This window comes from Lycorma delicatula, chromosome 6 (genome assembly GCF_047948215.1).
Source record: "Lycorma delicatula isolate Av1 chromosome 6, ASM4794821v1, whole genome shotgun sequence".
Lineage (NCBI taxonomy): Eukaryota > Metazoa > Arthropoda > Insecta > Hemiptera > Fulgoridae > Lycorma > Lycorma delicatula.
Window position 1 is genome coordinate 155,274,581 of NC_134460.1, and position 24,893 is coordinate 155,299,473.

Consider the following 24,893-nt stretch of genomic DNA (forward strand, 5'->3'; position numbering starts at 1 on the left):
CTCTCGACTTCCAAATCAGCTGATTTGGGAAGACGCGTTAACCACTAGACCAACCCGGTGGGTATCACAGTGTGGACTGGGTTTGAACTGAATGATTCGAATCAATCAAATGAATAATATAAAAAAATTATAGAATTAACTCCACATTAAATAAATTTTTTTAACAATAATGGGATTCCCGTTGGGGCTGTGTGTGAGGCTAGAGTGGTGAGGTGCGCAAGCTCCTCACAGGAAGCTAGACCAATCATCACCATCAACTGATAAAACGGGATGCCACTGTGCCGCTTTTTTGGAAGGTACAATGGGTGCTCTACAGTCATCCGATTTTCAAAATTCAAACAGAGTATTTTTTAGAAAGTTGAAGGCTAGCTTTTGCATGCATCCGGTACACTCTCGATCTAACAGATCACGGTTATTCGGAAATTTATATATATATATATAAAAGTTTGTATGTTTGTTTATTATCACATCATGCAAGAACCAACCGACCGATTACTTTCAAATTTGCAGGATACGTTTACCCCCTACGTGAAAAAATGAAGTTAAATTTAATTACGTTAAAAAAAGTAAGTTTGAAAGAGAAATATTTAGTTTTATTGATGATATATAAACAATTATGTTTAATGAATTCATCTAAAGTCGATCTCCTATTCTTCTGATAATGGAAATTTGAATTTAAAGAAGCTAGGAAAATTTAATCAATTTTATTTACTTTTAATCCTAAATTACGTTAAAACAGATAAGATTGGAGAAAGATATTTATTTTATTGATGATTTATAAAAAATAACTATGTTTAATGAATTGGCCTAATGTCGATCTTGAATACCGATCCTGTCTTTTTCAGATATAGAAGAACCTTTTTACAACAAAACAAACTATCCGACTACCGTTTTGGCTTTCAAACAGATCATAGTATCATCGAACAGATTTATAGAGACTTTGCTAATATTCAGATAGCTTTAGACAAAAAAAACGTTTGCTCTCCCGGTTTTCTTGATATCTGCAAAGCCTTTAGATTAAGTGTGTCACACCGACTCTTTTAAAATTAGTCAGCATGTACCTTTTCAGTTGTTTTTTAAGTAATTGATATTTCAATGTTATATTCCAGACTGAACTAAAGTGATCGGTCGGTTGGTTCTCGTATAATGCTGTTGCAAACAGACAGATTCACAAACAATCGCATTTATCTATTAGATGAACCTTCAACACGTTTAATAAAATAAAGCAAAACAAAAATATTATTGGCGTAGTTTTATAATAAGTAGACCGATTAGATTACATTTTTAAAAACAGTATACGCATATGCTGGCAAAAGATACATCTACCATTGGCTGTACGTATTTATGTATATATTTTATTTTTCCTATTACTTTTTCAACTCGTGCACATTTCGTACTATTTGTGTTCATTTCTTTTTAAGATACTTTGTATTTTTGAATAATTACTCAATTATTGTAATTAAACAAAAAAATAAGCTTGCGCGGAGAAACTAATCTTTGTACTAATATTAACGAGCGAAATATGGTATATTTCGCCTCAGTTTTCTGACGAGTAGTTCACCGTTGTGCGAGTCACAAGGAGTACGCCGATGGCTTGGCGAAGATTCTGAACGATCTCCCGGGCATCAAGAATGCTGGTTGCTAACGCAGTCTTCCGCCTGGGGTTCACCACTCGCTGGCCCCAGTGTCGCACAGTTCATTGATGCCAGGAACCTCTACAAGCTTAACAAGGCAGAACCGCCACCTTTCTCTTCTGAACTGGGGGAAAGTTACATCGACGTCACCTTGGTGACGGGGGGTCTGCTTAGGTGTAAAAGTAGTTGGACTGTCTGGCCCAAGGCCAGGTTAGTGATCAAAGGTTTGTAACCTAAGGAGACTGGATCGGGGCAGGCTGCGGCTTGTCTTTTTTTTAAATAGAAAATATAAATTTTTTTTACTATCATTAAATTACAAAGAACTCATTCTTTTATTGCAACCAGTGTAGCACTATTTTTAATGCTGTAATAACTTGTGATTTTTTTCAAGTCTTTATTTAATGTCTCATTTTCACATCATTGAAAACCTTTAATAATATTACAGAGCTCCTTAATTAATACTTTGACTTCTCTTTGTTAGTTTAATAAATTTAATTTCTCTTTTAGTGGATTTGATTTTTGTTTACTTCAATATATCTCAGACCAACTTATATTACCAGCTTATAGATGACTTGATTATATTTTTTTTAGAAAACTTTCATTTTTTACCTTTGTTGAATAATAAATACTTTATCAAATTGGGTAACTTATCAAAATAAATAATTACTTTGATAAATACAATTTTAAGCCCAAAAGTCAACAGGGCTTAATGAAATCCATACTTAAAAAATCATTTTTTTTAACTTTAATTTCATGATCAAAAATCTAATTGTATTAATGTAAATGAAATGCAAATTTAAAAAAAAAGAGGTTATAAACAATTTTTCAGACTTCATCTTTCTTAAGCTGTGGCTGTTTTTAAAAATGTCACATGAGGTAGCTGTTCAGCAAAGAGGTCAATGAATTTACAATTTTTTTTTGTGATTATATTGCATAATTTTAATAATCAAAAATGTCATTTGGTTAACCAGCCATTAGTCAGGTTGTGAGAAAAAACCTCACCTTTTTATACGCCATTTCTGCTCTACTGGGAAAAGGATGAAACCGTCCTAGGAATTTCTCCAAAATTATAAGAGCTGTAGTCGTGGCAGTTAGTTGATGCTCATTCTTAAAACATTACTAAACTAGCAAGAGTAGTAGCAAAAGACAACAAAATAACTATGGAGTGCTGGAAACACTTTTGTCTGGATTCAATGATGCATGAAATCATAAATTTTACAAACCAGAAATTGGACTAAAATGAATATAAAATATTCAAGAGGTGTACAGGACTGTTATTTAACTAATGAAACAGAATTAGCTGTATCTTTAGGGTTAATGTATATCATTGGAGTTAAAAAAAGAATCGCATTGAATTAAATGATCTTTGAGCTGTAGATGTAACAGCAACTGAAATATTTACTGCCACTATGTTCCAGTGAAGATTTCGTTTGCTACCGCAAGCACTGAGATTTAATGATTACTCTATACACGTTGAATGAAAAAAGATTGATAATTTAGCCCCTATTCGTAATATTTTTGATGGATTTGTAAAAACATGTAGTGAAAGATACAGTGTAGGAAAAAGTGTCACGGTTGACGTGATGATGCAGGTCTTCAGAGGACGCTGTAAATTTAGTGTATATGAAGAGTAAACTGTGTCGATACAGAATAAAATCTATGCTACCGTAGACTGAAGAACCATCTAGACAAATACATACAGAGATATACAGGTCAACACTTAAAGACAGCCCCCCTTTATCCGTATCAAATGTAGTCAAACTCTGTGTCAGTGAAATAGATGGTACAGTTAGAAATGCGACTATGGATAATTTTTTCACCTCTACACCTTTAGTAAACGATCTCTATGCCAATTACGGATTTACGATAATTTGGATTCTCTGCAAAGATAAACGGGAAATTCCAGGAGAGCTTCTCAACGTTTCAAAAAATCCCAGATGTTCATCTATATTTGCTTTATCAAATCCCCCAAATTATTGTTCCATAGTTTCTTGCATTCTGGATAAGAAAGAAAAGAAACTTGTTCTTGTACTTCCTATTCTCCATGGTATGAAAGTAGTGGACATGCTCTGAAACCCGAAATTATAACTTATTGTAATGTTACTAAAGGTGGATCACCGATCGTCTAAAAACTGAATATTGTGTATCATGAATCAGTCTGTTGTCGGTTGAAATGGCCGTTTACTATTTTTAATGGTATGCTAAATGTCAGTGCTATCAATGCTCTGATTATTTTCAAAACATACATGTGAATATAAGAAGAAAAAATGATTTTGATGGACCTTGGAAAAGAGTTAGTGAAAAATCAACTGCTGAAAAGAGTACAAATCAAAACACTGACTATTCCCGCAAAACAAAAAATTACATTGTAGACCTTGCCTACAATGTTTAAAATTAGCCTGCTGAACCTAACGATCAAAAGCCTCCAAAGTGCAAGTACTGCCCTAAAAGAAAGAACAGGTACACTAACAAGTGCAGAGCCCCTATTTATAAGGAGCCAGTATCTAGGGCAGTCTTTGTCTGCGTTGAATGTGTCAACAAAGACAGTGACTGAATTAAAACAATTTATAAGAAATTATGTTAATTTTTTAAATATAAAGCAAAGCAAATTGTTTTATCTTTGTAATATGCAAACAATAAGTAAATATTGATTACATGTAACTTCTATCATACTATTTTTACATAGCCCAATTTTTGTTTACCAGTGATGTTTCATTTGTCTAATATCTTATTCGCAATTATATCTTGCAAGAACTAAACATATCTGGGACAAAATAAATCATTTTTTTTTTAATGTCAAATACAAGAAAAGTTCTGACTAATGTCGTGTTAAGCGTGGGGAACCTAATCAGACCCAAATTTTTCTACGCTCTCTTCAGATATCGTGTCAAATTTGCTTTCGGTATTAAGTCACCCAAATCAATAAAAACATTATTTTCATGATTAATAATCATTAACCCCTTACCAGTTTTTGAAGAGATAACTTGTCATTAACTACCTTAATAAAAATTGCCCTTGAAGAAATAACTCATCATCCACTTTTTTGCTAGTAATTGCAAGTAATTTGTTATTATGAACTGATCTGCTTTATTCTTGATGAGTTACTGCAATGTGTGAGTCTAGTTCCATATTTATTCTAATTTAACACTGAAGCACTAGTAGCATATTGATTCTCTATTCTATCCTTCGTAACAGCTGATACCGTGCATTTGTTTTCATTGTTCCTGAGTTGAGTTGATGTTCGTTTTATTATTTCTTTGTGTTATTTGTTTTCTTTTATTGCGCTCTCTAATATATTTTCTGAAAAATCTCTAATATATATGTAAAAGTGGAGATTTGCCGGTTGAAGCACAAACTTCAATGAACTGAATTATTCGAATCGATCAAAGGAATAATATTACAAACATAATAGAATTAAATTTACGTTAAATAAAATACGAGGGTAAATCAAATATAAACGGGATTTTTGTTCCAGAGGATCTACGGTTGGTAGGACTGGGCCTGTGCTTCTAGTATGCTTGGGTGGAGTCATTATGAGTGGGGAGAGCCAGCCATTCCACACTTCCAACCAATTCGTCAGTAACGCTCACAATGTAGCAGCAATAGGTGCACCCTTCCACCGTGCAATGTATAATTATAAAATTTCTTGCTCATGAAGTTTAAGCGTTGGAAATTTTTCATATATTGACTGCACAGTTCAGGGACCAAAAATTGTCAAGGACTCTTGTGTTTGCCTGGCTTAAAGAGTTCAAAGAAGAACGAAAACAAGTGGAAAATCAAGAACACGATCACCGTCCTCGGACCAGCATTACAGACAAAAACACTCGTGCGATTTGAGGCATTCTTGAAGACGATCAGGTTGAGAGTATCTGAAATTGCAGAACAGGTTGGAATAAGTTATGATGATGATGAATCATCACCATTAACTGGTAACAAACGGCGTGCTGTTTTGGTAAGTGAAATGGTGTGCTTCTCTAATATCTCTGGAAAGTCATCAGATTTTCAAAATTCAAACATGGACTTTGTTAGTATGTTGAAGGCTAACTTTTTACATGCATCAGGGTACACTGTCAATCTAACAAATTGACATGATTATTCGGAAATGTGTATATATATATATATATATAAAGTTTGTTTGTTTGTTATTGCATCACTTGAGAACCAACTAAAAGAATTGACCCAGAGTTGGCTCTGGATTCGCCTGGGCTGACCCGAGTCCAGAGGGTCCAGCTTCTGGCTAGACGGCCAGCTAGTACTTTATAAAATAAATAGCAACGAAATGTATTTCTGTGTATTACTGAACTCTGTTCATGATCTGTTTATGTATATAATATGAGAGAGATCTTTGACAACAATTTTGGCTGAAGGGAAGTTATGTCTAAACATCCATTTTTAAAAAGAAAATAATCTATCCCCAACTTTTTATTTATTCTTTTGAAGTATTTGACTGTACAAATTATAAACTGCTAATATTTCATTGATATTATATAAATTGGTGTCATTACTGAACATTAATCATTTTCCAGCAATTTTAATTCCACTATTATTCTATCACAAAATAACATTAATGTACCTATCCATAAACATATAATCAGAGAGACCTAAAACAACAATTTTTATATTGTATTATTTTTAATTATAAAGTAAATAGCAACCAAGTATTTCAGCTTATAACTCATATCTACTTATCCATATACATAATATGACAGAAATCTACAACCAACCCGTTTTAAAAAAATCAAACTGCTTTTTTCATTTATTATTTTGGTTAGATTGCATTAAAGTAATACATTAGATTGTACAGATTATAAAAATCTTAAAAATAAAATCACAAGAAGAAATCTTACTTACAAACATGCACGGCCCTGTCAGACAACAATGTAATAAAAAAAACAAAACAGAAACATCAATCGTAAAAGAAAAGCTGTTAAAAACTTAACATTGTCCTGAAAAAGTATTAAGTATTTCTGTATTAACAGAGGCCATTTGATTTTCACTAGTTTCTGGTTTTTCAAATTTTATTATTGTGTTTAGTTTAATTATTGCTTTTTTTATAAATAAATTGTATCAAATTTGTATATATAACACAGACCTGCAAAATTTGGGATGTAGAGGAATGTTTTTTAACTACTGACACAATTAATTCCTAAGTATTTTTTTAACACTGAATCCAAAAATAATCTTCATTTTTTCTATCATGTCAGAATTTTTCACAAATTGCAAATTTCAAAATTTGTAAAAAGTTGAAAATGTGATACTATAAAATAGACATAAAACATTATTTTTTTATTAAAAAATAAAAAAAAACATATTCATTTTTTTGGCCTTTACTATGCATTTATATAGCTAAACAGATTAGTGGTCTGAAGAGAATGGTTGGGGGGGGGGGGTTGGGTTGAAGATGACAAGACAGTGGAAGAAGAGCTTGGTCAACAGGTTGCGATAACACTTAACAAGATGTAATACTTTATTGGCAGCTATCCGCCACTGCTGTTTTTGTCAGTGGAAAATATGTTTCCAGACCATAAGCAAACTTTCCGTTCTCTAAATGGCTTCAAGAGGCTGCAGATTCTTTTCGTTACATTTGTGATGAGTTAATGGTGAAAAGGCAAAAAAAAAAAATAACAAGTTTCGATTGACAAGTGTACCTGTCATATTTCAGGTGAAAATAGGAGATCAAGGCAAAACTTGGGCATCCCAATAAGTTTGCTGCACATGTGTTGAAGGACTTAGATGATGGTCAAAGGGAACAAGAAGCGTACAGACTTGGAGTTTTAATGGAGTCACAAAATTACACCGACGATTGTTACTTTTGTTTGAACTGGTGTTCATGGTTTCAATTTAAAGAATAAAAAAGAATCGTTTATCCAAATATGCCATACGCTTTATGTCTGGTTCCACATGGTCTAGACATACCAGTGCCAATTCCATCAGAAAATTTAACTGAAACAGATGGTTCCACAAGCGATTTAAATGAAGATAATGTCAAGGTGTATGAACCTGGAGATAGCTATGCACCAGAGTTTTATTCACAGTCTGAACTAAATGATTTGGTTCGAGAATTACATCTGATCAAAGAAAATTCAGAATTGCTTGGTTTGAAGATTAAAGTGAAGAACCTACTAGCAGCTGGCACATTACTTTCCTGGTTCAGGTATAGAGAAAAGGATTTTCTTACACATTTTTCAGAAGGAGGAATTAGTCTTCTGCACCGATGTACGTAGACCGGTTCAGAATAAAGTTCTTCCAACTCTGCGTATCAAGTTAGGCTTGGTCAAAGCCTTACCAAAAGAAGGTAAATGTTGTAAATAGATCTGCGACAAATTTCCCGTCTTATAAAATGCTAAATAAACAGCATGTCTTTGCTGGTCCTGACATTAGAAATCTTCTCAAACAAGGTAATTTTGATAAACAAATGAAGTTGCAGTAAAAGAAGTTTGGGGGTGAATTTAAAGAAGTACTAACCAAGTTTCTGGCCAATAAGAAGAATCTGAACTTCAAATCAACCGCTCGAGCATGCTGCAGAAGTACAAAAATTTAGGCTGTTCTGTGTGCTTGAAGGTTCACTTCCTAAATTCACATGTGAACTATTTTCCTGAAAATCTGGGTGCCGTTTGTGACGAGACGTGAAGAGACGGGTGAGAAATTTCATCAGGACATGAAAGAAATGGAAAGGACATATCAAGGAAAATGGATTACTATAATGATGGCAGACTACTGCCTGGCTGTTACACCAAGATGAACCCTATAGAGAACATAGAAGGAAAAGCGCAAAGCAGAGTATAAGCCGTCCAAAGAAAGTTCGACACTTGGAATAAAAGTTACATACTTCATCATGAAAGGTAGGTGAAGAGGGGGAGTGGTTTCCTAAGGCACTACATACCTCATAAAAATTAACCACTATAATAGAAATTAGGCTTATTTTATAGCAATTTTCATTAGAAATTTAGGGGTCAATGACCCCACCTGCCCCCCTCTTCAGACCACTCAACTGTTTAGCTCTAAGAATGCATAATATAAGCCAAACAAGCATATAAAATACAATATTATATATATTACATTAATTTATTATTAAAAAAAAAATGTCTACTTTATTGTATCACATTTTTGTAATTTTTAATCTTTTTGATAATATTGAAATTTGCAATCCTGACATGATGAAGCAAAAATGAAGGTTATTTTCTATTCAGCGCTAAAAAATACATAATCAATTATCAAAAACTAAAAATCACATCGATCGCGGGTTTATGTAATTAGACAAGTAACGCAATGGTAATACGATACAAAGTTCGGTATTCTGAATCGTCAGTTACATTTCCTCATCCAACCTAAACTCAATTAAACCAAGGTATTTACTGTGTAACAGAAAGAAGCAAAAATCCACAAATAAAAAAGCAAGTGGGCCCCCCTTATGTTAAAAGAAAAGTACCTAATATTGTAAATTGTATACCTACACTGATAGCAACAATTTTGAAATATTATTTTGTGCTTTAAAAATTAACAGATTTCTGCTGAAAAAAACCCAAAGTAAATTAGATAAAAAGCAATTAAAAAGGATCTCTAAGAAGAAGGATTGTAAAAATGTTTATAAACAGGATTCCCACTGAATTTTAAGGTTTGTTTTCCCTGACTTATTATACTGACCTTGATAAAAATTTCCTGACTCTCATAATGGTATGCTATCACAGTTTACTCTGAAAAAAAATAAACATTTTATTTTTTTGCAGCCTCTACCATCCCTATAGCTGCCCAACTCGTACCTTTCATTATTTATTATTACATTCATTCTTAAAGTTTATTTTTTATTGATTTTTTTACAATATACATTTAAAATTACACCATTTTTTGTGATAAATTGTTTCAGTAAATTACACTGAAGTACAAAAAAAATTTAACAAGTTTCTTGCATAAAAATGATCACGGTAACTAAAAGTAACATAGATAAGAAATAAAAACTAACTAAAGACATTTTTAGAAATAATTGGCTTCTACATAAGATTGCTAAACTTTTTCACAAAAACTAGCCTACATTATTTTGCCAAGTAAAAAGAAAACAATATTTAATAACTTGGTTTGCATAAAAATTCTAAAATAAACAGATTTCAATTTAACAAAAAATATATGTATGATCACAACTTATTTTGTACAGAAAACAAACGTTACTAATATTTACTTGAAAAATATTTTGTCATTATTAGTCCAGTGTATTTGCAGAATGCCATCAAAGTACAGTACAGGATCATGATTGATGACATAAGAGCATTTAGTAGCTCCAAGCTGGAATTTTGACACTATACAACTATCAGGAAAAGTAAAAGTTGCACCAATATCTTCACGTAAACCTAAGTTTAACTTATTTTGTACAATATTGAGAACACACATAATATCTGCCTTAGAAACATCATTAGAACAAAAAGATGTAATTTTTTAAAGTATAACTCGCATTAATGATTTTTGACAAATGTTACAAACAAATTTCTTCTTTGGTGTGTAAATTAATATGGTTCTTTAAATTTGAAAGAAAATTAAAAGCCTTTTGACAGAATTTACAAACATAATTTTTTTTCTTTTGTATGAATATTTAAATGTAATTTTAAATTAGAACTTTGATTAAAAGTCTTCTGACAAAAGTTGCAAACATAATTTTTCTCTTTTGTATAAATATTAATATGCGTCTTTAAAAGTGATTTTATGATTAAATGACTTCTGACAAAAGTTACAAATATAACTTTTCTCTTGGGTATGATTATTTAAATGTAATTTTAAATTAGAACTCTGATTAAAAGATTTCTGACAAAAGTTACAAATATAATTTTTCTCTTCATTATGCATAAGGTGGGTTATTAAATCGTTATCATGAATAAGAGCTCCTCTTCCTGGGTGAAATGGCGATTGAGAAGATGAAACGATTATTTCCAGTTGTATAGACCGAATGGAGGGAGATAGTAGTAGTGCTTGATGAGCTTAAATCTACGGTAACCACCTTATATCCCAACAAGTGTCCGGGGCCTGACTCGGTTTCAGGCAGCCCATTACTGCCTTTGAAAATTTGCCACAATAGGCTACAGCCTAGCTAGCATATTTAGAAATCCACCACTGCTCAAACTCCCATGGTTGGAACAATACAATTTTAAATAGAAAGAGTAAGGTTGCACATCATATTTAAATGACGTCGATATAAAAAAATTTCAAAATATTAAACAGACAGGTTGACAAATAATTGCAGGCACTTATAAATAAAAAATTCAAAACCAACCTCAGATTCAAACCCCCAAACCTGTTGACACACATTAGTACCACTTTCAGTATGCAGGTTGGGAAGATTTGATTTAGTGTTTATCATCATAACTATTACAAGATAAATAATAAACTTGCATCCAGTCCGCACTATAATACAATTGATTTGCTTTTATGGAAAGAAATGGTATACGATTAAAATAAAGAAACAACCTGTTTTCTGTGTAACTTTGTTTATTAGATTAAAAAATAAATAATTTGTAATGTACATTTGAAATTAATCAATCTGCTTAAATATTTAAGTGGATGTTATAGTACATAATTCTGAAATTGTTTACATTAAGGACAAAATGTTATTTATTTATACCACATAAAAATCACAATTTATGTATTATAAACATATTTCACAAACAATACTTAAAAACACAATTGAAAAAGTGATAAACACAATTATCTATTTCTTACAACTATTCGATTATCTATTTCCTATCAATTCGTCCAACGTTTGACGAATTGATTCATCAGTCAAATAAAAAAAAAAGAATAATAAAATGATATATACAAATCTATTAAAATATATTGAATATATCAGAGAATATACCAGTGGCAACACAGTATTTTTTTTATTTTAAAGATTCTTAATTTTTTTAGGGAGGTTTATACCTTGGGCAAAAAAAAGACAAGCAAGCAGTAATCAACTGACAGGAATTTCTAACAACCATCAGTAGTTACAAATAATGTATAGTAATTTAAACTGTCTGTTCTAAAACCAAACATGGTGTTGGATGCCCCATATATGTAAATGGAAAAGTCCATTAATGGAAACTGCCAAAAATTTTTAGTGTTTAAACGGCAGAAGTTATTGCCATACAGCAATCTGTTCACTACTCTGAACATTTCCGCGAAGAGATGGTGCTTATATGTTTCGTTTCGTTAAGTGCACTTACTGCAATTCGGAACAAGAACATTATCCCACCTGAGTTGGTCTAGTGGTGAACACATCTTCCTATATCAGCTGGTTTGATAGTAGAGGGGTTCCAGCGTTCAAGTCCTAGTAAAGTCGTTATTTTTACACGGACTTGTATATTAGATCGTGGATACCAGTGTTCTTTGGTGGTTGGATTTCAATTAACCACACACCTTAGGAATGGTCGAATTGAGACTGTACAAGACTAATCTTCATTTACACTCGTACATATCATCCTCTGAAGTATTATCTGAATGGTAATTACTGGAGGCTAAACAGGGACAAGAACATTAAGGATGTTCTTATTGCAAACATCCTGTCCATTTTATATATTTTAAATCGATGAGGACAGCGATGTGTATTTGTATGAACTTCAGGAAATGTTGGCATTGCAAGAAATGAAAGCGCAGATGAAGCTGCCAGTACAGCAATAGTCTGTGATAACTTTGATATATTTCCTGTACGAGTGGCCGATGTTAAAAATTGTCTAATACTATAAGAAACAGGTAGAGTAATAAATGGAGAAGATTAAATACAAAACTAAATGCAGTTAAAACTTTTTCATATAAATGGAAGAGGCACGTGAATTAAAACTCGCTGAGAACAAGAGGTGGTGACCAGACTTACAATTGGTCAAACACGAATAAGAAATTTATATTTGTTAACCGGCGAAGAAAGACCAATGTGCAGTGTTTGTAATAAAGCACTTATATAACAAAAAAATGTTGATGAAAATAATAATAATAATAATTAAAATTTGGGGCTAATGACCATAGGAGTTGATGACTAAAAGATATCAGTGGGACACCAATTTTCCAGATGTCCAACTAATTGCACTGCTTAAATCCAGACTAGACAACTTAAAAAAACCAATACATTCTTTAAAAAATTTAAACACTATTCAAATAAATCTTCGCTGCAATACAAATGTTTTTTATTGAAACAGAAATTTTAATTTAATTTTTCCAAGTCATTTAGCAAAAATATAAATGTGTGTTTTGGCCTTTGTAAAACTAATTATAAAAGCAAATGTCTACACACTATTTTCTTTAACCGTATTACTGAATCTCTTTTTTCTTACATGGTACATATGTTCCAAATTTCTTTTTAATTTTACTAAAATACATTTAATTTTTTTTTATGTATTTTTTATTTACATAGTATCTTACCCATTAAACTGAATGATATGTGAAGTGTTATATGATAAAACTTTTTTAAATTGTCCTTTTCAATTATCCAGATTTGGCCTTGCAAAGGTCCATCTGGATAATTGGTGTTCCACTGTACGCAAAATCTAACACTCTTACCATTTCATTTTCAACTTTTAAATTTTCTGATTTAACCAAGTCTGTCTCTTCAATCGCTAAAAGATCTTTTATGATATCACCATTACTAATATCAAGCAGTTCCACTTCCAGTTGCAGTAAATCTGCTTGCTGTAATAAAAAGCAAACATGAATGCTACAAGTAAATGTGATTTTTTTGTATAATTTATAAAATAAAAATAATTGTATCTCTTAATTCGCTTAACACACATAAAGTAAATGTGATTTTTTTGTATAATTTATAAAATAAAAATAATTGTATCTCTTAATTCGCTTAACACACATAAATAGTGCAATCACAGTTAAATTATTACTAATATTATTAGGCGACTTTAATATGCCAGGTTTTGCTAAATGTTATCAAAAAATGCTGCTATTCACCTTTCATATTTTTCTACAAATTAACAATCAAATAATTTGTTAAAACTCTTGCGGTAATTCTCATGATTTTGTTTTTCTAATCTTACTGACACTGATGTTAATACTGGTTATGGTGAAATTTTTTATCATAATAAACATCATTTATCTTAGAGAAAACGTTACCTACAATTTTGAATTCTAATCTTATAAATATAAATATAAGATTTACATAAATTCTTACCAGATATAAAAATATAAATTTTGTAACGTTCAACATTTACTAAATGAGAGTTTGATAGTAAATAATATTTATTTATTTTTTGTACTGCCTGGTAATATTTAAGTTTGTGCATGGAACATGGAAGCTGAATTTTGCAGCATATGCCATGCCTGACTGGGATTTGATATTAATCACCAATACAGAAATTTTTTTGTCATGTACCAAATATACTTATACAAAAATGTAATTATCAAAGCGGTTCTATAGTGAACTTATTATCACAGTTATTAATAAGAAAAATTTCCATAAGCTTCAAAAATAATATAGATCTACTTATTATTAAGACTATTTAACAACAATGTATATGTAAAATTTTTAGTCACAAAGATTTAATTTTTAATTATACTGTTAAAGTTGAGGAATCTTTATCTAATGATTCCAAATATTTCTTTTAAATCTACTAACAAAAATGATGACAGATCTTCTACTTTATGTACTTATGATCTTTTTATGGTTTCATGCCCATTTATCTGAATTAAATAAATAAATGATGTTAAACATTTACCACACTTACAGAAATTGAAAAAAAAATCAAATACCAATTACTCAGCCTTTGCTTGATGATAAAAATGGAAAATTAGCTCTTAACAACAAAGAAAATTGCAAAATTATAGAAAGTACTTCAAAAAATTATTACGTTGTTTGAGTCTAGCGGGTCCATTACTGCCACACACCTCGCAAGCTTATCAGTTGATACGATGTTATATCATTAGATGGTTTACCTAGTTTGATTGGTTTCAGCTATTTTCCATAGATCCAGAAAATATTTATTTTTGAGAATGGATGTAAAGCAATAATAATTAAAACTAGCTAAACAAGAACGTTATGACGATCAAAGTTCACATTGTAGGTAATTTATGAATTAGATGGTATATGAACAATCTCAACAAAAAAAAATATGAGTATGTGTATGTAGTAGTGGAGATTTATGGGTTCAAGCACAAACTTTAATGAATTGAATTAATGAACTGAGAGAATTGAATTAATGAACAGTGACAGAGATGTCACTGTGTGACCTGGGTTTGAAATGAATGATTCATATCGGTCAATTGAATAATATTACAAAAATAATACAAGTAATATTAAAAAAATTTCTGTAACAACAAATTTTTGTTACAGTAATAAAATTTCTGTTTAGCCATGGGACTTCCAGCGGGGACTGCGTGTGAGGCTAGAGTGATGAGATATATGAGCACCTCATGGGAGGCTAGACCAATCATTACCATCACTGGTAACAAACAGGACGCCCCTAGGGCGCTGTTTTAGGAGATGCAATGTGGTGCTGTTATAATATCTTTGCACACAATCATCCGATTTTCAAAATTCAAATGGAGAATATATATATTATAAATAATAAACTTATAAAGGTACATATTAACCAAAGCTGCAGTAGATGACAGCACTTTTTCAAATAATTAAGTTTAACAACAAATTTTTACACGCCAGATAATACTTTACTCATGGGATTTCCATCATTGGCCGTTATGGACAAAATTTATTTACAGGAATTTGAGAGTAGAATAGTATATGGTATTACCCATATTTATAAAATTCGAACACGGGTTTGATACGTGAATGATATTTATATTTTGGTAATCTATGAACCTATTATAAATAATGAACAGTTAATAATTTTAAAAAACTTAATTCTTATAATAATTTAAAATTTACATTCGAAACTGACAAATACAGAAAAAAATTTTTTTTAGATGTTGACAGAAATTAGTAAACGTAATAAAATTATAACACATGTATATAAAAAACCAACAACTAATAAAATAACTATTAACAAAAATTCAAATCATCCTTGGGCGCATAAAATTAATAATAAATTTACAAACATGTTAAATAGAGCATACATTACACACATAATAATAAAAAAAAAACTAGATTAAAGTTATTACAATAAAAAATGGATATAACATGTCATTAATTGATAATAGTTACAAAAAGCAAAATTTTAAATCTAATAATAAAAGCATGTTGATACCTATAAATAATAAAAGTGTTGATGAAAATATTTATATAAAATATTGCTACACTAACAACAATATTGAAAATTTGGTTAACGTCTAAAATGATAAAAAAAACAAAATAGCAATTACTTTCAAATTTGCAGGATACATTCATGTTATCCCAGAGAAGCTTTTAAACCATCACCCGAGGCCCTAACTCCCTTGTAAGTTAAGATATAACTTAACTTCGCCCCCATACATTCATGTTATCCCAGAGAAGCTTTTAAACCATCACCCGAGGCCCTAACTCCCTTGTAAGTTAAGATATAACTTAACTTCGCCCCCAAGGTGGGTGAAGTTATGAATTAAAGATACTCATTAAGGAAAAAATAAACTAATCCTTTTACTTCATTATTATATTTCTGCCCTTAAAAAGAAATAAGTTAAGAATTTTTCATCGTCAAAGGTGTGTGTACTTTAGTTACTATAGTTCCCAATATTCTACCTATTGTAATTTAGTTCCTTTTTCAGATTTCTGTGAAGCCTGAATACTGTAACTATTATTAATCAGTATTATTCTCATAACCATGAGAATAACATACAGTGCGGGAGTCTAGGATATGGAGTCACCTGCGTAGATGGAAACGACAACCAAAGGAAAATCTACAGATGTCCAGGACACCAGTCCCCCTGGAAAATTGGGAATGGCAATTGAAGCGATGTCTGCAGCCATGAGGTAGACCTTGACGTGGCCCCCGAGTTGGCTCTGGGATTCGCATGGGCTGACCTGAGCCTCGAATGGTCCAGGTTCTGGTTAGACATCTAGTCTCTTATAAGAGACCTAACATGTGTTTAATCCCTTTGGGCAACCAAGTTACAGGGTTACAAAAATTAGAAAAAGTTTTAAATGATTATTTTTGAATATAAACTTTTAATAACATTATAATACTGTACAAATATAAAACCCTCTGCGCTACTATCATATTTTTGAAATTGCACTATCAATAACTGAAGGCAAATGTTCACAACAAAAAACTGAAATTATTGACAACATTTTGCACCAGGTGACTCTAGTATGATTTCTTTAGCATTGCTGCATCAGCTCCACAGAGCAGCTTATAACTTATATCATTACTCATAACTTATCATAAGTTAGCTCATAACTTAAAATATCATTTAATATGGTAAATATGTTAACTTTTCCTAATGTAAATACAGAATTAAATTTTATTTTATTTTTATTTCAATAATAAAATTATATGTCACAACTCTGTTGAATCTGCATCAGGTTAGGTTTTTATTACTAACTTGATAAATATTCAAATATGAAAAGCCATTACAAATAACAACCGTTTACCCAGAGCTTATTAAAATGATAACTCTATGAAACAGTTAAAAATACACGCATTTCAGATATCATTGAAGTTTAAAAACAACACTTTTGCCCTCAAACATTAACCGTTTATCATTCACACACAACTTAATAAGTCGATATTAATTAAATAGAAAGAGAATTAAAAACAATTTTTTTTATAACAGAACACACCCGTGCACGCATACACACACAGAAATGAAATTAACAAGAGATTAACCCATGTTTGTTATAATATCCAATAATTATAAACACTTACATGACCCGGATAAAATTCCATCTCTTCTTCTGTCTTCACAGTGTGTAAATCATTTATTTCACGTTCAATGATTTTCATATTAAGATTAATCTGTGGTGAAACTTCATCATTTAATGAGATCTCAGACTCCTTTAAATAAGATAAAAAAAAAAAACCTTATAAAAATTTGAAAAACTAATTATTATTCGACAAATAGTCTTTTTTTATTCTGAATGTAACTTAATAATACCATTATATAATTATATTATGTCATCATAAAATAAATTAGTAATAATAAAACAGATTATACGATAAAAAAAGATGTTTAAAGTCTATACAAATTTTTTATAAAAACACATGAAATAATGTTAAGGTAAATATTTAAAAATAAAAAGTCACAAAATGATAATTCACAATTTAGAGGGCACTATTGAAAATTAAATACATGTTAATCGGAATCCAGATAAATTGAGATTTTGTTTTAATTAGTATTATTTAAAAATTCATCAACAACAGAAAGTTGTTTCCATAAAACAAATGTTGAATTGTATTTTAAATAAATTGTTGGAAGATTTTTCAAATGATTCAGGAATTCAGAAGCACACAAAGGCCCCTTTCTTGTAATCTGAAGTACCATGTCAAGTTATGCGAAAACAGTACTGTTATATGGTTCAGTTTAGGTGGGTATTGTTATTTTTTTAAGAATAAGTGACAATTGTTTTTAGTAAAGATTGCACATCCATAAATATAAACACAAGGATATTTAATTTCACTTATAAACACCAGTTAATGATCAGACAGCCCAATTTTCTATCTTAAAAGCTCAATCTGACTTTGACGGAGTGCCAAGATTTTATATTAAACTTTATAGAGGAAATATGTAGACATAATAAACATTTCCTACAAACTTTATACTTCCTATTGACTGCAAAAACAAATCAATCTCTACCAGTCGGTATACAGATCAAGAATAAATGATTGAATGAAAACGACAGTAATTGTTTTATTGTCATAAACATAAAACTAAAAATTGATCATTATTACAAAAAAAAAAAAAGATTGTAACATTTAAAAACTACTGTAGAGCGACCCATTTTTCTTGTTTATTGATAATAACCATGATGACTATAACAACACATGCCAAGTCTATTGACTTTTGAATACGCATCATCCTTCTAAATAATTGTTGATTTTTCTCTTCAACAAAAATTGTTGTCATTGATCTGTGTCTTATTACATATACAGATACACATGAGAACTATTGTAGTATAAATATAAACATGTTTTACACCAAATTAATGTTCGATTTCAACAGTATGATAGTACAGAGGGTTTTAAATTTGGACGGTATAATAACATTGTACAAAATGTATATTCAAAAAATTGTCATTTAAATGTTTTTTTTTTTTAATTTCTGTACAAAAATCCCACGACCTTGTAACTTGGTTGCCCAAAGGAATTAAGCACGGATTAGATCTCTTAAAAGAGATAGTAAGTGTCAACAAGTATTGCTTTGTCGAAGTGAAGGTTAATTCTAAGAATATGTATTAAATTTATCCCAAATACCATCCAAAAGGACTTTTAATTTGAAAGTTGTTTAAAAAACTTCCAGATTGTTGGCATGCACATATAAGAAATATGACGAGTGAAAAATCACATATACAATCAGACAGCATAAGATTATTTTATTCTGTCTTTAATAAACGAGTAGAATTTTTGCTTTTGCATAACTAATGCTAATTCTCTTATAACATCATATCAGTATGATATGATCGGCTTTCAAACAGATCATAGTACCATCCAACCAACAGATTCATCAAATTTTCCCTAATATTCACAGCTTCAGACAAAAAATTCTGCTCTGCTTGTTCTTCTTGATATCTGCCAACTCTTAAGAAGTGTAACATGCTGGCCTTTATAAAATTAATCCAACATCTACATTATCAGTTTTTTTTTTAAGTAATAGATATTTCAAGATTACATTCGAGACTGAATTATCTCTAATATTTTCCGTAACTGTAGGCAATGCTCAAGGAAGTGTATTCTACACGCACTTCCAATACGCTTGTTCTCACAACACTAAAATAGCACATTTATAAGCGATTTGCTTGTAGTGTGTAAAAGTAATTCACAAGTTCACAGCACCTTCAAGAAGAGTTTAACAACATTGAAGCGTGGCAGAAGTTGTGACAAATAAAGTCTAATGAAAATTAAAAGTACACATTTTAGTTATGCATTTTCAAAGCAGCAACTAAAGTGTTCACCAAAGCATTTTAGTGAATACCAAAATGCTTTGGTATTTACCTTGACAAAAGGCTCACATTTGGAAAAAAAGGAACAACTGAATACTACTAAATTTTGTCAAATGTACTGGATTCTAAATTGAAACTCAAAATTATCTCTGAACAAGATTATTTACAAAGCCATCGAAAATTTGATCTGGACTTATGGCAGAAATATTAACAGGATCTAATATAATTATATTATGTATACAATACAAAGTTTTACACATCATCACATTGCAATAAACCACCTAATAATGTCATTGGCACCGATGAGAAACAGCTGTGAGGTAGACTTTATTTCCTTACAACTTTGTACAATACAAATAACAATGTACACGATTCAAGATACCTATAGTTACAGAAGAAATCTCAATTTTTTAACCAAAACTCAACAGTCATCCAAATGTTCTGACAGTTAATCTTTGACATTTATATCCAATTGACCTTTTTTAAAATTCAAGATCTTTAAGAAGTAAATCCTTTTATGAGAAGTATGATGTAAATAAGAATTAACTTTTGCCGTTGAGGTTTCTCCTTCAAGACAGTTGTAAACATTTATTCATTGTCCTGAACAAACAGATTATAGGTATCTACTTGCATTAAAAAAAAAAGTTTATATAGTTGTTATTTATTTCAACCACATTCTAAAATATGTTAATACGATTTAAAAACATAAACCGTCTAATAATTTCATTTGGAACCAATGAGAAACAGCTGTGAGGTAGACTTATTTCCTTACTCAGTTACTGTCATGTCATAACTGCTTCATGTCGTATCTGTACCAGCGAGTACGATTTGTTCTCATATCCTGATGTCCTTGATGATGTCAAGCAGATGATCTTTGTGTGCTAATTAGACAAATCCTAGGTGTTATTGAGCGAACCACCGAGTTAGTCTAGTGGTAAACGTGTCTTCCCAAATCAGCTGATTTGGAAGTCGAGAGTTCCAGCGTTCAAGTCCTAGTAAAGGCAGTTTACTTTTAAACAGATTTGAATACTAGATCGAAGATACAGGTGTTCTTTGGTGGTTGGGTTTCAATTAACCATGCATCTCAGATATGGTCTACCTGAGACTGTACAAGACTACACTTCATTTACACTCATACATATCATCCTCAGAAATAATACCCGATGATGATTCCTGTAGGTTAAACAGGGAAAAGAAAAGGTGTTGTTGAGTAGCCTTTGGTATAGGAGTTCATTAAATTGTACTCCCAGAAGTGAAAGGTGTTTTAGTGGTGTTATTTGTGATTTTGATAATGTCAATGTTAGATTACGTAAAATGAGTGTTTCTTAAGATTCATGTAATGGGTGTAATTTACTTTTGTAAATTAATGAGTAATCACGTTTTCAGTGAAGTGTACTTCAACTGTTATAGTGTTTTTACGTTAAGAGTGGCCAGTTAGATTCGACAGGATTGTTACTGTCAGTTTTGTAGTGTACAGCTGTGGCAATATTCTAAACAGGTATTGCCAATTGGAATATTTTCTAAGTCTAAGGTGAGCTATAAGGGGAAATTCCTTCTTTTTATTTTCATTTATCTCCGGACCCCCTGACATCCCCCAAATCATATCCCAGATTTAGGTTTATACATTTTCCGACCCCCCTGCCACCCCAAATAGTGAAAGTGGGTACTCAAATTTCAGATTTTTTTGTGTAATCAGTTTCTGAACTCGGTTTGTTAAAAATAATTTTTTGTAAAAATTTTTAAACATTTAAAGTTTATGAAGCCACAGAATTCATTTCTAGCTGCTACGACAGAAAGCGTTCTTCAGTGATGTCTAGGAAGGCGTCTGATGACAAAAAAAGAATAAGTCCAACCAATGGATGTTGCCCCTGGCAGTAAGGATACAGAGACGGTGGTCACTGGTATAGATGTTAAAGGGATATTGACTGAGGTAAATGGTGTTAAGGCAGCTGACAAGCAACAGGCAAGTGTGTCTGTTGAAATGGATATAGTTAAGTCGACTCCTGAACAGGAAGACGGTAGAGGATGGTTAGTGGTAGAAAGGAGACGGTCAGGTTACTTTGCTTCATGTTTTTTAGAATTTTTATTGGTTTTTCAGTTTGGACTATTGGAACTGTTGGTGAATATATTAGTTCATGTGTTTTAAAGAAAATAAAGTACTATACTTTGTAATTAATATGAAAAAAACTTATCAAATAATAGTGCCCAAATGAAAATGTTTATATGAATGAAAGATATGTAAAGTAATTTTATCAGTTCTTTTCTCACATGATTACTGTAATTTATACATAATGTACAATAGGCTCATATAAAAACATCAGTCAATTAAGTGAACTTTTATGCTGTAGGCCTAACAGATGATGTACTTTTTATTAGTAATTAAAAATGTAATTTTCTTTTGTGTATCAGTATTGTACCTCTAAAATAAAAATCACAAATTTTTCCAGAGGGATGACGAATTATTGAACGAGATGATTAACGGGTAACGAGCAATGGAGGTCCTATTGTAATTATAACCTAATTGAAAACTTCAAGAGTCTACTGCAAAACTGTCAACTATCCACTGTTCTTATTTATTAGTATCGTAGAATATGAATAAGAAAATAAGTATTATTATTTTCAATAAATAGAAAGATAATCGTGGAACTTATGCAATGTTATCCAACCTAATGTTTTTTTATCGTATACGTCATTACTGTTAAATGTTTTGAGTATTTAAATTATAAATTCAGTAATTATTGCAATTATTTATTATTTAAATAATCAAAACATTTATGTTAATTGGTCGAGGTTAGCGAGCTTAGGTTAAGTTAATTTATATCTATAACTATAAACAGCAAACCTTTGGATTATTGTCAATATCGCCCGATATAACTATTATATTATAAACATAATTTAACGAATTAACCTACGCTCGCTAACTTAGACTAATTAACACAGTAATGTTTTAAGAAATGATTACACTGTATATCAATCAACCGTACAGCATTAGTAATGACAAATTCATCATAAAAAAAATCTACTTAAATTCTATTAATTTATGTTAGAATGGTATAAAATTACTTACTTGGTCAGATAAACAAAAGTGAACACCACCAAATAAATAATACTTATATTATAATATAAACCCCTCCCACACAAAGGTCTCAGACAAACGTTCACACCATGATGAAAGTAACAAGGTGTAGCATTGCGCTCAGTATTCGGCGCGCATGCGTACACGCTCGTCACAAAATCTCATTTTCTACCGGGTTATTTGAACATTTAAGTAAGGGATTTTGGGACAAAAGTTTTTAGTCGTACAAAAATTTTACAAAATCTTAAATACATGATAATGATTAAACGAGTTAACAATCGAATATTTATGAATGATTATTCACTTTCAATATTAATTAGTATTATTTGGCACTGATAAAGTCGTAATATTTATTAAAAATATTAACATTTTTTTTTTAATAATCCTTAATAAAAATAAATATTTTATACAAGTCTATTGATTCTTAAGAGTATTGAAATCGATTGTTAATTAAGATAAAATTCAAAATAATGAATGAAAACCTAAACAAACAAACAGGGGAGACACATCTTATGAAGTGCAACTGACACTAAGTCTTTGTGTAGCGTGTGTGGCTCTACGGTAACGACTCCTTTTGCTATTCGTGGGGTTCGGTATCGAATCACCGATAATTTTTTTTTTATGCTCATAAAATATTTTTTTTACTAATATTATTTTCCATTTTTTATGTGAAACTATTTAATGTTGTTAAAATGGAAAATCAACTAAATGGGAGATAACTTATTTCAAAATTGTATAACTATAGATCTGATATTTTTATTTTGGTCGATCTTCAGAATTGATGATTTTTTTAGTTTAATTAAAAATATTATCGCAAAACAATTTTTGAAAGAAATTGCTTTTAATAATCTAATTTACACGGGAAAATGAGATATTACTTATTTTTTTACGGATACCAAAATGAATATTACTTTATAATACCGAAATAAAAATAAAATAAAAAGTTGTTTAGTGAAAAATAATTTTATATTCGATAAACATATTTTTCTAACGAGTCAAATGAAATGCAAGGGATTTTCTAGGTAAACCATTTTAAACCGCGTGCAATAAAGAGAACAATTGCAAAAGGGTCGGTTTTGGTTTTTATGTTAATGAAAACTTTTTTTTTCTATTTCATTAAAACGTTTCCATTATATTTTCATTTTGAATTAAAATAATTAAAGTTAATTATTTTCTGAACCGCTCTGTATCTAATAGTACATTAATAATTAATTCAAGGTAAATTGTTTATTAAGAAAAATTATTAGAAATTATTATATCGTTAAGAAATAAACGAAATTTATCATTCCGATCATAATTCTCGACTCCACATACAGTCGATTAAATTTTATATAAAATAAACAAAAAAGCCTACACTCCATATTTATTTGGAAGTGCGTGTACACGCACACGTGAGTACGGCACTTCCTATTTATAAATATTAGAGTAAAAATCCACATTTCGACGCCAATTTTCATATACGTCAATAAATTTTATTCTTTTATGTTTCAAAAGTTTGTTTATTTTTGATAATTCTGCCTTTAATCACATTGATGTCTTGCTTCTGTTTGTGCGCCAACCGCATAAACGAATTTAAACATCATGGCGGGAAAAGGATTTTAGGACGAGCCACTGCGCAACGCCGGGTGTGCGACACCTTGTTACTTTCATCATGGAATATTTGTTGGTCCTCAAATAAGAAGAGTCGGTCAAAGATGATGTATTTAACTCGATGTTAAATAATGTAGAAAGTGCAGCTTGGGCTTCATTTAAGGACATTTACAAAAATTTTCTCGGCAAACAAAAATTCAACAATTACCACAATATTGTTAATCAACTTCTTACTTCACATCATTGCTTCATTATAATAGTAAATTTACTTCTTAATTCTTAACTTCTGTTTTTTACTTAAAACAAAAGAATATTCCATAATAATTTTACTTTAAGATAAAGGAATTTACTTTCTTTTACTTTAAGATAAAAAGAATTATTATTGACCGGTCCATAGGTCTTAATTATTAAGAGCTATGGGATGTAATACATCTTTGAAGATACATTTCCTCCATTCACATCTGGATTTTTTGCTGGATAACCTCGGAGATGTAAGTGATGAACACAGTGAACGTTTTCACCAAGACAATTACGTGATGGAAAGTCGTTATAAAGGGAAATGGAATACTAACATGCTAGCCGATTACTGTTAGACATTAATTCAGGA

At 30.7% G+C, this 24,893-nt stretch overlaps 1 protein-coding gene across 3 annotated transcripts in view; it reads right to left on the reverse strand.

Annotated features, from left to right (window-relative positions):
* LOC142326391 (uncharacterized) overlaps window positions 1–24,893 on the reverse strand; it is a 65,274-nt gene that overhangs the window by 16,142 nt on the left and 24,239 nt on the right. For 2 of the 3 annotated variants that reach the window (XM_075368865.1, XM_075368864.1), the window contains 2 exons: window positions 17,390–17,518; window positions 13,146–13,274 (listed from right to left, as the gene is read on the reverse strand). In XM_075368865.1, coding sequence (XP_075224980.1) covers window positions 13,146–13,274; window positions 17,390–17,467 — 207 coding nt within the window. In that variant the 5' untranslated portion in view covers window positions 17,468–17,518. Of the gene's footprint in view, window positions 1–13,145; window positions 13,275–17,389; window positions 17,519–22,687; window positions 22,768–24,893 lie in introns of those variants that run through there. The other variant, XM_075368866.1, reaches the window with a different exon arrangement.